This window comes from Corylus avellana, chromosome ca3, assembly GCF_901000735.1.
Source record: "Corylus avellana chromosome ca3, CavTom2PMs-1.0".
Lineage (NCBI taxonomy): Eukaryota > Viridiplantae > Streptophyta > Magnoliopsida > Fagales > Betulaceae > Corylus > Corylus avellana.
In genome coordinates this window covers 5385016-5398176 of record NC_081543.1, presented here as the reverse complement: position 1 = coordinate 5398176, position 13161 = coordinate 5385016, and the positions used below count along the sequence as shown (strand labels likewise).

At 34.2% G+C, this 13161-nt stretch overlaps 4 protein-coding genes across 4 annotated transcripts in view; 3 read left to right on the top strand and 1 right to left on the bottom strand.

Moving 5' to 3' along the window:
* LOC132175252 (cytochrome P450 736A117-like) overlaps positions 1 to 5704 on the bottom strand; it is a 7488-nt gene extending 1784 nt beyond the window's left edge. The window contains exons 1-2 of the mRNA XM_059587126.1: positions 5657 to 5704; positions 5185 to 5238 (exon numbers count right to left, since the gene is read on the bottom strand). Of these exons, the coding sequence (XP_059443109.1) occupies positions 5185 to 5238; positions 5657 to 5704 (102 nt within the window). The remainder of the gene's footprint in view (positions 1 to 5184; positions 5239 to 5656) is intronic.
* Positions 1 to 13161, top strand: part of LOC132176436 (cytochrome P450 736A117-like) — a 30957-nt gene that overhangs the window by 8897 nt on the left and 8899 nt on the right. The gene's annotated exons all lie outside the window — the stretch shown is intronic.
* On the top strand, positions 6232 to 10338 carry LOC132176400 (26S proteasome non-ATPase regulatory subunit 14 homolog). The gene is made up of 6 exons (XM_059588593.1): positions 6232 to 6485; positions 6738 to 6915; positions 8303 to 8384; positions 8674 to 8850; positions 8932 to 9099; positions 9782 to 10338. Exons 1-6 carry the CDS (start codon positions 6344 to 6346, stop codon positions 9971 to 9973), a joined length of 939 nt encoding a protein of 312 aa, XP_059444576.1. The 5' UTR covers positions 6232 to 6343; the 3' UTR covers positions 9974 to 10338.
* On the top strand, positions 11513 to 12460 carry LOC132176151 (major allergen Pru ar 1-like). The gene is made up of 2 exons (XM_059588281.1): positions 11513 to 11759; positions 12017 to 12460. The coding sequence occupies exons 1-2, from the start codon at positions 11576 to 11578 to the stop codon at positions 12313 to 12315; spliced, it is 483 nt and encodes a 160-aa protein (XP_059444264.1). The 5' UTR covers positions 11513 to 11575; the 3' UTR covers positions 12316 to 12460.

Genomic DNA, 13161 nt, shown 5'->3' with positions numbered 1-13161 from the left:
AAAAAATTATACTTATAATTTTTTATTTTTTATTTATTTTATTTATTTTTGTTTTTCTTTATTTTCTCCTGTAATATATTTTTATTATTATAATATTAACTAATAATTTCCGTTTAATAAATTTTTATAATAAAGATCATTAAGTTGATATTTATCTTATAATTAATTATAAGATCAATACAAAATTCAAAGATAATATAACTAATGCACTAAGATAATATAAAAAGCTTATAGTTCAATTGAATGTTCGATTGAACCTTCAATTGTATTCAGTTTGATCGATCAATTGATCTTATCATGATCAATCTAACTAATTCATTAGGATCAATCGGATGTTTGATCGATCAATTAATTCTATTACGATCAATCGAACTAATTCACTAGGATCGATTGAATTTTCGATTAGATGTTTGATCTTATCACGATCAATCAAACTAATTCACTAGGATCGATTAGATGTTTGATCGATCGGATTTTCGATTGAACATTTGATTGATCATTTGATTCTATCACGATCAATCGAACTAATTCACTTGGATCGATCGGATTTTTGATCAGATGTTTGATCCTATCACAATCAATCGAACTAATTCACTATGATCGATCAGATGTTTGATCGATCATTTGATCTTATCACAATCAATCGAACTAATTTACTAGGATCGATCGGATGTTCGATCAAACATTTGATCTTATCACGATCAATCGAACTAATTCATTGGGATTGATCGGATGTTTGATCGATCATTTAATCCTATCACGATCAATCGAATTAATTCAATTTCAATTTCAATTGTTTCAATCATTTGATCTTATCACAATCAATCGAACTAATTCATTATGATTGATCAAATATTCAATCAATCCTTCAATTTTAATTGTTTCAAGTTTGATCGATCATTTATTCTATCATGATCGATCGAACAAATGCACTAGAACCAAACGGATGTTTGAACGAACCTTTAATTTGTTTGAAGTTTGGTCAATCATTTGATCAATCATTTGATCATATCACGATCGATCAAATATCTGATAATTTATATAAAATAAATAATGACATATTATCGGAGGTAAATTTTTGGGAAATAACATTTTATAACTAATACAAATTAAAATCTTTCTTTAGGAGGATGGAATTGAAATAGAAGAATTTTTCCTTTTTTTTTTAAAAAAAAAAAACGTATATATATATATATATATTGAAACAACTGTACATATGGAATATTAAGTGAAAGGGAGACCTTTATTTTTACGGTTAAAATTTTATTTCGTTATATTTAACGGTGCATATTGTGTCACTTTATTTGAAAATTTTAAACAATGTAGTGATATATACAAAATTTTAGTGGATGCTATTGGGCATCAAATTTTTTTTTTTTTTTTTTTTTTTTTAATTTTCCTGCATACTCTTTAGGGTCGACAAAGTCGACCCTAATACATAAGCATTAGGGTCGACTCTAGAGTCGACCCTAATGATCACTCTTCAGCGTCCACTCTTAGTGGACGCTATTGGTGGTTAAATGTATTTTTTTTTAATTTTTTTTTAATTCCTGCACACACTCTTTAGGGTCGACTTGAGAGTCGACCCTAATGATACCTCTTTAGCGTCCACTAAAAGTGGACGCTATTGGTTATGAATATTAGGTTTTTTTAATTTTTTTTAATTCCTCCCCACACTCTTTAGGGTCGACATTGTCGACCATAATACTTAAGCATTAGGGTCGACTCTAGAGTCGACCCTAATGATCAATATTCAGCGTCCACTCTTAGTGGACGCTATTGGTGGTTAAATGGATTTTTTTTTAATTTTTTTTAATTCTTGTACACATCCTTTAGGGTCGACTTTGTCGACCCTAATACTTAAGCATTAGGGTCGACTTGAGAGTCGACCCTAATGATACCTCTTTAGCGTCCACTAAAAGTGGACGCTATTGGTTATGAATATTAGGTTTTTTTAATTTTTTTAAATTCCTCCCGACACTCTTTAGGGTCGACTTTGTCGACCCTAATACTTAAGCATTAGGGTCGACTTAAGAGTCGACCCTAATGATAACTCTTTAGCGTCCACTAAAAGTGGACGCTATTGGTTATGAATATTAGGTTTTTTTAATTTTTTTTAATTCCTCCCCACACTCTTTAGGGTCGACAAATACTTAAGCATTAGGGTCGACTTGAGAGTGGACCCTAATGATAACTCTTTAGCGTCCACTCTTAGTGGACGCTATTGGTAAATAAAATGATTTTTTTTTTAATTTTTTAATTCATCCATACACTCTTTAGGGTCGACTTTGTCGACCCTAATACGTAGGCATTAGGGTCGACTCTAGAGTCGACCCTAATGATCCCTCTTCAGCGTCCACTCTTAGTGGACGCTATTGGTAAATAAAATGATTTTTTTTTTTAATTTTTTAATTCATCCATACACTCTTTAGGGTCGACTTTGTCGACCCTAATGATTAGGCATTAGCGTCGACTTGAAAGTAGACGCTAATGATCTTTTTCCCGCCTTTTGAATATTTCCCGCGAGTATATTAGGGTCGAGTTATTAGCGTCCACCCTAGAGTGGACGCTATTATTCATCTTTTGGGTCGACTATTAGCGTCCACTTGGATGTGGATGCTAATACATAACTATTAGGGGCGACTTTCAAAAGTCGCCCCTAATAGTTGAGTATTAGGGGCGACTTTATAGTCGCCCCTAATGAGTCGCCCCTGATGAGTCAGTTTCTTGTAGTGGCTATAGTACTTAATTTCGTGGCTCTTCAAATATATATGTAACCAGTTCTGGTCTCAAAAATTGGCATATATAGCATTATTTTGCCCATGTTCCAAAAAGCACATGCAGGCAAAATATTGCATGTATATTTCCTAGTCAAAGAACAAATTTCCGTCACTAAGCTTAATTTCCTAAAACATTTGAAGAATAAGCATGAGAAGCAACCAATAACTTTCTAAGACCGCTTTGTACGTTAGAGATTGTTTGGATTTGCGATTTAAAAAAAAAGTCATTTTCAAATGTGCAATTTTAAAATGCAATTTTTAAAAACGCAATTAATTGTTTGACAAAATTACGGTTTGACCCTTAAAATTGCAGCTTAGCCTTTAAAATTTTGCTTTTTTAAATCGTAATTTTTTAAAAACGCAATCCCAAACAATTCAATTTCTGTGATTTGGTTTAAAATCATACTTTTTGTTTATGAAATCACAAAGTCAAACACTATAGCTTAATGATAAATTACACGTTATTCATTATGCAAAGTAGTGAATTTAAAGAATATTACAGAAATTTTCAACCAAAAAAATAAAAATAAAAAAAGGAACCCTATCATGGGGAGAAATGACGTCAGAACTATTTTTGTATTATAATTTCTTTTCTATATATATATATATATATATATATATATATATATCCCATTTACAACTAATATCTTTGAAACTAGTTGGCCAATAATATTGTATTCCTAAATAGTACAATTCACGTTATGGATCACTATGGTGACGTGAATTGGAGGTAGCAAGCCCTAACTACAAAACACGTATCTACGTGTATATATATCTATTACCACAAATTAAATAATAGTGGATAATTTCCGTATTGGATTTTTATTATAGTCGACGACGACTTTAAACAAACTTAATTGTTTTAAAATTGAAATTAGAAGCTGCTTGGAATTAAGTCTAACTTCTAGAAATTTGACCAGGTTTTCTTCATCCTTAAGAAAAGGGAAGGAGTATTTCAAAAGAAGCAATCATAAATTAAAGCAAAACCAGGCTAACCACCCAAATTTGTCACACAAAATGTCAAAACACAAGAGTTAATAGATTGGGTGATTTGAGCCCGCGGGCCGGGTGCGCATGCATCCACTATTGCTTATGTACATTTCTATATAAAATAGTTAATTAAAAGCCACTTTTTATTTTATTTTATTTTATTTATTTATTTAGCTAATGGCTTTTTAAATGCACTAATTCACATTTCATTATCTATTATTTCTAGCTCTTTACTATTTAAATATTTTTTTTGTATTCTTTCATTATTTCTTTTCTGAAGATTGTATATTTTCAACGTGCGGTTATATTTTCCAAAATTCCAACGATATTAGAAATCAATGAAAGAAGAAACAATATCTCTTAATCATAATTAGAATAGCGTAATTGGCGTCCTTGTATGCTGTAATAATCTAACATATATGTATAAAAAGAAGAATTGGATTTTCTCAAAAAAAAGAAAAAAAAAGAAGAAGAAGAATTGGAGCCTCTCATCAACTAATGCAGCATGGCTACATGATGTGAGAGCTCCCGTGGAGCTGACTCCATGATCTAGATTGATCCCTTCCTTCTCCATCAAATTCAAAAAATGTTGGGCTTCTTCTGCATGCCCTTTAATTAATAGCAAACCCATAATGCATGATTGAATTCCATTAAACCAAGGTTCATTTTTGCAGGCTCCGCATATATATCCTCAAATGTTACGAGTGCATTTGTAAGTGTTGAGTCCCACATTGAGAAAATATAAAGAAAAATAGTAGTTAATATATCTAAGTAGACTCAAGCACATTAATTAAGGCTTTTGGATTAAAGTGGTGTTCAAGTATGTATATTAATTTACTCTTAGTAAAAACTCTGAAGCCTAATTCGCTTTTGTATATATATATATATACCAAAACGTATTCATTTGGGGTTGTTTTATGAACTCATAACTTAGATTAAAAAACCTTATCTCTTATTCTCAAAAAAAAAAAAAAAAAAAAATCCTTATCTCTTAAAGCAAATCGAATACACACACATGGATCTAGTGTTTTTACTTTTTTTAAGGCTCTACTCACCTACTCCACAATAAAATCCTTCTGGAGTTGTTCATCCATCACTTCTTTGACCCTTTTGGAATACATTAAATTGTTATATGAACTCATCAAATAGATTAATTAAAAAACCTTATCTTTTAAAGAACATCCACAACACACACACACACTAAGATATATAAAGTGCTTTTCCTCGGCTTGTTGGATACTTACTTGATTGGTTTGGAATTAGACCATGGGCTATCTTCGTTCTCTTCAAAACTAAAAAATTGTGTAAATAATGGCATTCAATCAGACAAAGAGAATGAAAATATAAAAGACAGATGTCATCTACGTCACATATATATCTTTTGAGAGAGCGAAAGACGGAGAAGGAACTTAACCAATAGACGCCCTCCAGGCTTCAACAAACAAAGCTCCACGACGGAGAGAATGACCTGAACAAACAAAAACAAGTAGACAAACGAACGTAAAAAATTGATGAGGATTTTTCAAAACTATTAAACATATATCAAATTTTCTAAATATTTCTCAACTCTAATTAAATATTTGATTTCATTGACGATAACTTCTACTTTTGGATTCTTTACATTTAGAGAGCATGATTAACATTGATTAGAGAGTTTGTTAAATGATATATTTGTAAGTTTTGTTAAAATTTTAGAAAAAAGATAAAGGTAGAGTTCCTTGTGAATGATTTAAGGAAGAGAATAAAGAGAAAGAATAGAAAGGCTAGGGTAGGTTAATTTCTCTGAAAAAATGTATCTATATCTCATCTATATTTATTTATTTATTTATTATATTTTGTGATATCATTGGGTCGGGTTGGAATTTTAGAATTTTGAATATAGTTACCGAATTTTGACCGAACACTGCTTGAAATTTCAGAATCACTACCCACATTGAGCCTACATATGTTAGGAGCTTATAGATCGACTTAGGTTAGATCCAAAATTGTGGGTCTAACTCAGAATCAGGCAGATTTAGCCCATGCCTAATTTTTACATATTATATAGCAATAGGGGCTTTACCTAGCATTTACTAAACATTTGTTGAGTCTCAAGCAACACAATGTCACAAACAAGTGATAACTAAGCAAAAAAAAACAGAAGGAAAAAACAAGTGATTAAGTAGTTTAAATCATAGTTATCGTTCTCAAATTAAGTAGTTTATATTTTTGTCATCCAATCAAGTATGGCATACAATAAATCAATGAAAAATTAACAATATTTTAAAACCCAAACTTCAATATATTGTATGTAAAAAATTATTACATAATAATATCTAGACTATTTAATTTGAGAATAATATTAGAGTTCAAGCGACCCTGTCCTGCTCAACCTGGGCTTGTGTCTAAAAGCCTGGGCTTAGGTCCAGATAAGAGTGAAGGCCCACTAAATAAATATCTTGTCCAGCAAGTCGTCCCTGCTTATTTCCCTCATAATTATTTTTTCTCGGAGCACACACTGGTTAAGTCCCTTCTCGGTGTCTCTGTGGTCTTTTCCCAAACACGAAGTAATCACAAATCGTGTGGAGCAAGATATGTCAGGCATGGAGAGGTTGCAGCGAATGTTTGCCGGTGCCGGCGGCGCGTTGGGTCACCCGCCGCCGGATTCGCCCACCCTCGATTCGTCCGAGCAGGTCTACATCTCTTCTCTCGCCCTCCTCAAGATGCTCAAGCACGGTACAACTCTCTCTCTTTCTCTCTAGGTTTATACTGTTTGGAATCTGGATTGGTTGAAGACTTTACTCGGGGTTCATTAGGGGTTTTTCTTTTTTTTAAAAAAAGTTCTGGCAATTATGTAACTTGGGATCTAAAACCCTAACCGGGGCTCTTGGATTTTTAAATTCTAGGATCTCGCTGAAATTAGCTTTTAGCTTTGTGTTTTATTTGGGGAATTGAAGCTCTAATTGATGTTGTTGCTGTGAATGGTAGGAAGGGCTGGGGTTCCCATGGAGGTGATGGGCTTGATGCTTGGGGAGTTTGTGGATGAGTACACTGTTCGCGTTGTTGATGTCTTTGCGATGCCACAAAGCGGTACCGGGGTTAGTGTCGAAGCCGTTGATCACGTCTTCCAGACTAACATGCTCGATATGCTTAAACAGACCGGACGGTAATTTCTTCTTTCAAATTCGATTTCAGGTCCTGTGTACTTATTATTGTACATGCGTAATGCGAAATCGATTGTTATCTGTTATTATATGCATGAATGACATGTGCTTGCTTGGCGTTATGTTGCTTATGCGTAGCTTTCAATTAATTTGCTCGATGGACAACGGAAGTTGAACTGCTCTGTATGTTGATAGACTATGATTGTAAATGGAAATATGGTTGTTGCATATTTTGCTTATTTCTCTTAAACTTCGACTTGGGAGATTGTACTTGAACTTTGTTTGGTTGGTCAATTGTCAAGAAGAGAAGGCAATTGGTTGAGGCATTGTGTGTGCTTACTTGACTTATGAGTTAACTGAATAACAAGAATAACACTGGCTGCATTTTGTTACAAAAGAAAAATGATGCTGGTCAATGTAGCTTTTGCTTTGTATGCAAGAGTGCTTCTTAAATATCCTACAATTTCCAATGCAAAAAACAATATCACATCTATCATGAGTCATTTTATACATTATGTGGTCCTTAGCTACTGCTGTTGAGGTTGGGCACTGTTTTCAAGTCTAGAAAAGTTTTAAATTGAGGGCTTACTTATTTTTTATAAACGTAGCTTCATAATCCTTTGTGTTTAGCTTTTTGATGAGTTTGGTTGCTAATAATGCGTACTTATTTAATCTATTACTAGGAAGTTTATGATTTCTTGTCTGTTTGTAAGTCTGCTTCTGATTACTCCCTTCAAATCCAGAAAGCCTTCTCCTGTACCATCTCTTTCGATTCTTTGTAGGAGACTTTAGAAACTAGTTTTAAGAGGAATGCATTGGGTTAGAAGGTTAAATGAATTGGGACTTGGTCATTTGATTGTTATCGATAGTTAATTTGTGAATATCTATTTCAAAACTCAATAAAGAATATCCAAAAGGCTTGTGCTTTATGTAAAAACTCCAATTCACATAATTAGAGTTTGCTGTTTGTAGGCTTCCTCCACTCACTCTACCTTTGATTGAAACTATCCAAGACGAGGTTTTTATCACTTTAATAAGAGTAATTGAAGGAAAAGTCTGGGAGATTATGTTTTTTAAGTAGTTGAATGTGTATTGTCTGCCATCCCTCTATTTTGGAAGAAGTGCATCTTGTGTTGGCACTGATTTTAATTGCTTTTTGTTTGCATAATTTTGGGACCCAAATCAATGCTGAAGATTATGATCCCAAAATGAGGTTTTTGCTTTAGACTTTAGGTTCTGATATCAAAGCTTCCAAGTTTAACATGCATACATTGATGATATCCTTTTTTGGTTCACTTATCTGATTCTTTTTTCTGCCTTATATTGCTTTTCTTTTTTTTTTTTTTTGATAAGTGCCTTATATTGCTTTTCTTTTGTTTGGTATTGCAGACCAGAGATGGTTGTAGGATGGTACCATTCGCATCCTGGGTTTGGATGTTGGCTCTCTGGAGTAGACATAAATACGCAGCAGGTTGTGTAGATTACTCTTATGTATTCTTTTTATTTTCTTTTCTTTTTCTGCTTGAGGGAGGGAGGGTGGGTGCAAGGGAGGGAGATTATTAGTGGTTGCTAGACTTCTTTGAAACAGAGAGAGAGAAAGGGAAGAGGACATTTAGATGAAAATGGTTGGCTGTGGTTAACTGATGTTCCCAGGAGAGAGAATGAGTTGAGCATGTCTTTTTCTTCAAAATTATAATATTTTATTACTTTTTCATAATCCTCATCAAAATTATTGATATGCTTAAATCTGTTTTCTGCAGAGTTTTGAAGCTCTGAATCAACGAGCTGTGGCTGTGGTTGTGGATCCAATTCAGAGTGTGAAAGGGAAAGTTGTGATTGATGCGTTTCGTCTGATTAACCCACAAACCATGATGCTTGGCCAAGAACCACGACAAACAACATCCAACCTTGGGCATCTTAACAAACCATCCATCCAAGTGAGTGCTGAACAAATAGTAGTTTAGCTTTTCTTTTGCAATTCCACCTTCTGACCTCATTTGTGCTTTTTTATTTTTCAGGCACTGATCCATGGGTTGAATCGGCATTATTACTCGATAGCAATTAATTACAGGAAGAACGAACTCGAGGAGAAGATGTTGCTTAACCTTCACAAAAAGAAATGGACTGATGGCTTGACCCTTAAGCGATTTGATACCCATTCTAAAACTAATGAGCAGACTGTTCAGGTAAGTGAAGGTTAAGGAACCTCAAATTTTGTGTTTACATGGGGCACTTATATGACAAAGGACAGATGCACTTACATTTTTTTTTCCCAAGATGGATGGAGAGTTCCTGATATAGCATCCCCTTTCCAACTCTCTGCCATTAGAAAATATGGAAGCTAGACTAGAAAAGCACCTAAGTTATATTGCAACGAAGAAAATGATATTGTTATTGGTGCTCAATTTTATATGAAGTTACAGGCAGAAAAAATCCTTGTTACACTATCTACAACTGGTGGGCCACTATAGTGCTACCCGTATCAGAGATCTTAATTCTGTGTTATTTCTTGTTCTTGCTGAGAATTTTGGACTTGATCCTTATGAACCTTTGGCCCCCTGAGTTTTGTGTATTGTAACCTGTGTATCTCCGTATGAATATGGGAGTGCTTTATGCATATTGAGGCTGTGACTAAAAGAGAATGAAAGCTATTTTAGGCAAAGTAATTGATCTGCAGCCATTGTACTTCTTGGTCCACCGTTAGATCTGTCAATTAATCACCACAGCATTCTTGTGGTAGCATGACCAAAGGAATTGTTTTATGCAAGATTGAAAAGATGAGCTGATTTTGATTGATATGTTGGTACTAATAATTGTTATATACTGCCAAATTGCATGTGATCATGGTTTTTGCTTGGGCGTGTGCAGGAGATGCTGAACTTAGCTATTAAATACAACAAGGCAGTGCAGGAGGAAGATGAGTTGCCACCTGAGAAGCTTGCAATAGCAAATGTGGGGAGGCAGGATGCAAAGAAGCACCTTGAAGAGCATGTCTCCAACTTGATGTCATCAAATATAATTCAAACTCTGGGGACGATGCTCGATACAGTTGTGTTCTAGAGCCCAGTGTTTCAAATCCTGGCCTTCGTTAAATCTCTTGGAGGCAATTAGAAAAGTACTGCTTGAAACGTGTTATTTTTTTTCAAAAGTCGAACTTATTAGCAATCTGCCCGAACCTTTTGGCAATCGGCTCCATCATTTCCAGAAAGACCAGTACTGCTTTAGTGGAAGTGAAAGGTCAAGAATGTGATGCTGGCGGGTTTTAGAACCGTATGATTTATGGTTTTGTTGTTTCTCTATGCATTCATCTTATTACATTGGATTTCTTCATTCAATGCTTTGTAGTAATATGGCTGTTAATCCAAAAACTCTTACTAGAACGTGTGGTAGTAAAGGGTAAGTGTGCCCTCTATTTTGGATTTTTCTGCTTAGGGTCATATTCTATTTGAGCAGATTTGAGGTGGTTATAACGCCAATGCCACGAATACAATGCTGTTAAGGGAAAACGTGGAAAACATTAAGAATTTATGGATGAAAGAGATAAAAGATACAATATTGATCATGGAAATCTTTCATGTAAATTATGTTTTTCTCTATTCGAGCAAGATTTTTCTCAGAAGAGAGACACAAATTATTCATTTCTCGTCTAAAATGTTGTTCTTTCTGACCAAAAAAATTGTCCAAGTCTTACTAGAACGTGTCTGTTTAATTGACTTATGACTGTTACCACATTTATCCGGCTATTTAAGAATGGAGTTGGTCTCATTACTATAAGCTTCCTGATTCTCTCTCTTCTGTTACAGAAACTTGTAAGTTGCACCCACCCACCTAAAAATGTAATGAAATTCGATCGATATGCAAGCTAAACAAGGCTTTTTGGGTGGGCAATAGATCGTTTAGATCGAACCATTTTCTATGCTTGTCCCGAAATGTTGCCCATATAAGCAAACAAAAATATATATATATAAGGTGGTAAAGTCCACTTAACTCCTTTAAACTACAACCCCAATAACAATCTACCCTCCAAACTATTAATTGCGACAATTTACCCCCCAAACTACCAAAACAATGACAATGTACCTCAAATTTTAACAAAATGACGAAATTACCATTACTAAAATAAAAACAAAATACTAAAATTTAATTTTTTTTTTCAAAATTTTAAGGGTATTTTTGTCTTATTGAAAATTCTATAGGGGTAATTTCTTCATTTTGTTTGCATTTGGGGGTATATTGTTATTGTTTTGGTAGTTTTGGGGGTAAATTATCCAAATTGATAGTTTGGGAGTAGATTATTATTGGGATAGTAGTTTGAGGGGGTTAAGTCAATTTTACGCTAAAAAAAATAAAAACCATGAAAGGGACAAGATCTAAAATCCTAATGTGCCACAGAAAATGCAGGTAGGTAATTATTTGAGGAGACAAAATGGAGGATGTTCTTGATAAGAAAGTGATGGTTTTTAGTGGCGGCACATGGCATTAGAACCTTCTACTTCTACCGACAGATCGAGCTACCAAAAATATTATCCAACTACCTGATTTAGATGTAGCAAAACTTGAACAAAGTAGCATCTTCTCGATCTATAAATATCACCTCTGTTGTGCACCATTCCAATCAGTCCTCCATTTTCTACCATTTCTAAATTCTGAATATATTCGATCATGGGTGTTCACACTCTAAGTGATGAGTTCACTAGCCCCATCCCAGCACCAAAGCTGTTCAAGGCCTTGATCCTTGATGCTGACAACCTCCTTCCCAAGCTCCTGCCTCAGGCCATTAAGAGTATCGAGACGGTTGAGGGCGATGGAGGGCCTGGAACCATCAAGAAGATCACTATCGCTGAAGGCTAGTTGCACGTTATATTCATTTTCACTACAATATTGCCATACAATTGAAATGACGTTATAGTGAAAATAACAATCTACCAAATAAAATTAATACTCTTTTCTTCTTCCTTTTTTTTTTTTTTTTGCAACTACTAATCGAATGGCTAATTTGCGCTATCATATTATCAAGTTGTATAACACTCTAGTAAATGACATTATTCTTTTCCAAAATGGATTTAGCAAAGTGTTTGTAATTGTGTCTCCCTCTCTATGCAGGTACCCATATCAAGCACTTGAAGCATAGGATTGATGCAGTAGAGGAAGAGAAATTGACATACAGTTACACACTGATTGAGGGTGATGATTTGCTGGACAAGTTTGAATCAATTTCTTATGAGATTAAGTTTGAGTCCTCTCCTGATGGGGGAGCCAAATGTACAAATCTTAGCAAGTACCATCCTAAACCAGGGGTCCAGATCAATGAAGAGGAAATCAAGGCAAGCAAGGAAAAGGGCATGGCTGTTTACAGAGCCGTGGAAGCCTTCCTCTTGGCCAATCCTGAGGCCTATGCTTGATGCTTCCTTGTTGAGACACTATTATATGTATCTCGTGTTCCTCAAAGTTTATTGAGGTTCTATGTCTTTGCTTTGTGGCGCCAGATATGCTGACGCCCACGTCGGTTAATTTATAAAATAAAATGGATAATAGATTTTGGCTTTCTGAGCTAACAGTTATTTTTCATATAGTCCCATGAACTAGTAAGTGTGACAATTAGATATATCAAGCTACCATTTTGTTGTGATTAAGCCACTTCATTAGAGTTGGCCATCAGCTTGGATGTAAAAGTCAAATTTAACTAAAGTCTTCCGAAACTACTCTCATTTTGCCCCTCCAAAAACTAAATTTACACTTTATAATCATTAATCAATAAAAAAGGACTTAAATAAATAAATAAACAAAGTTGAAATGCCCCCCCGGCCACCCCCTAGCTGCCATGAGGGTGACTTGCAGTCGTCGACCGCCATTTGGGTTTTACAATTTTTTTGTTTCTTTTTAATTTCATTTTTTATTAATTACTTTGGTGTATTGAAGGAAAGCTAACAAAAAAGTGGTCATGTGCTTTTCCATCGAAACAAACGACTAGACTTTAACGATAGAGCTTAATTACAATAAAATTGTAGTTTAGTGTATATAAGTGTCACACTTGTCAGTTCGTATGGCTAAGTAAAAAATGAATGTTAGTTCAAGGGGTCAACATATATGTATCCCAAAATAAAAACTTTTATGCTATAAAACTTTGATTGAACATGCAAATATTAATAATTAAGTAATGTTATTTAGTAGACTGATATACTAATAACATGCAAATATGCTTAATGTTTCCTTATTAACAATTGAATCTGATAAAGAGTCACTCGTTA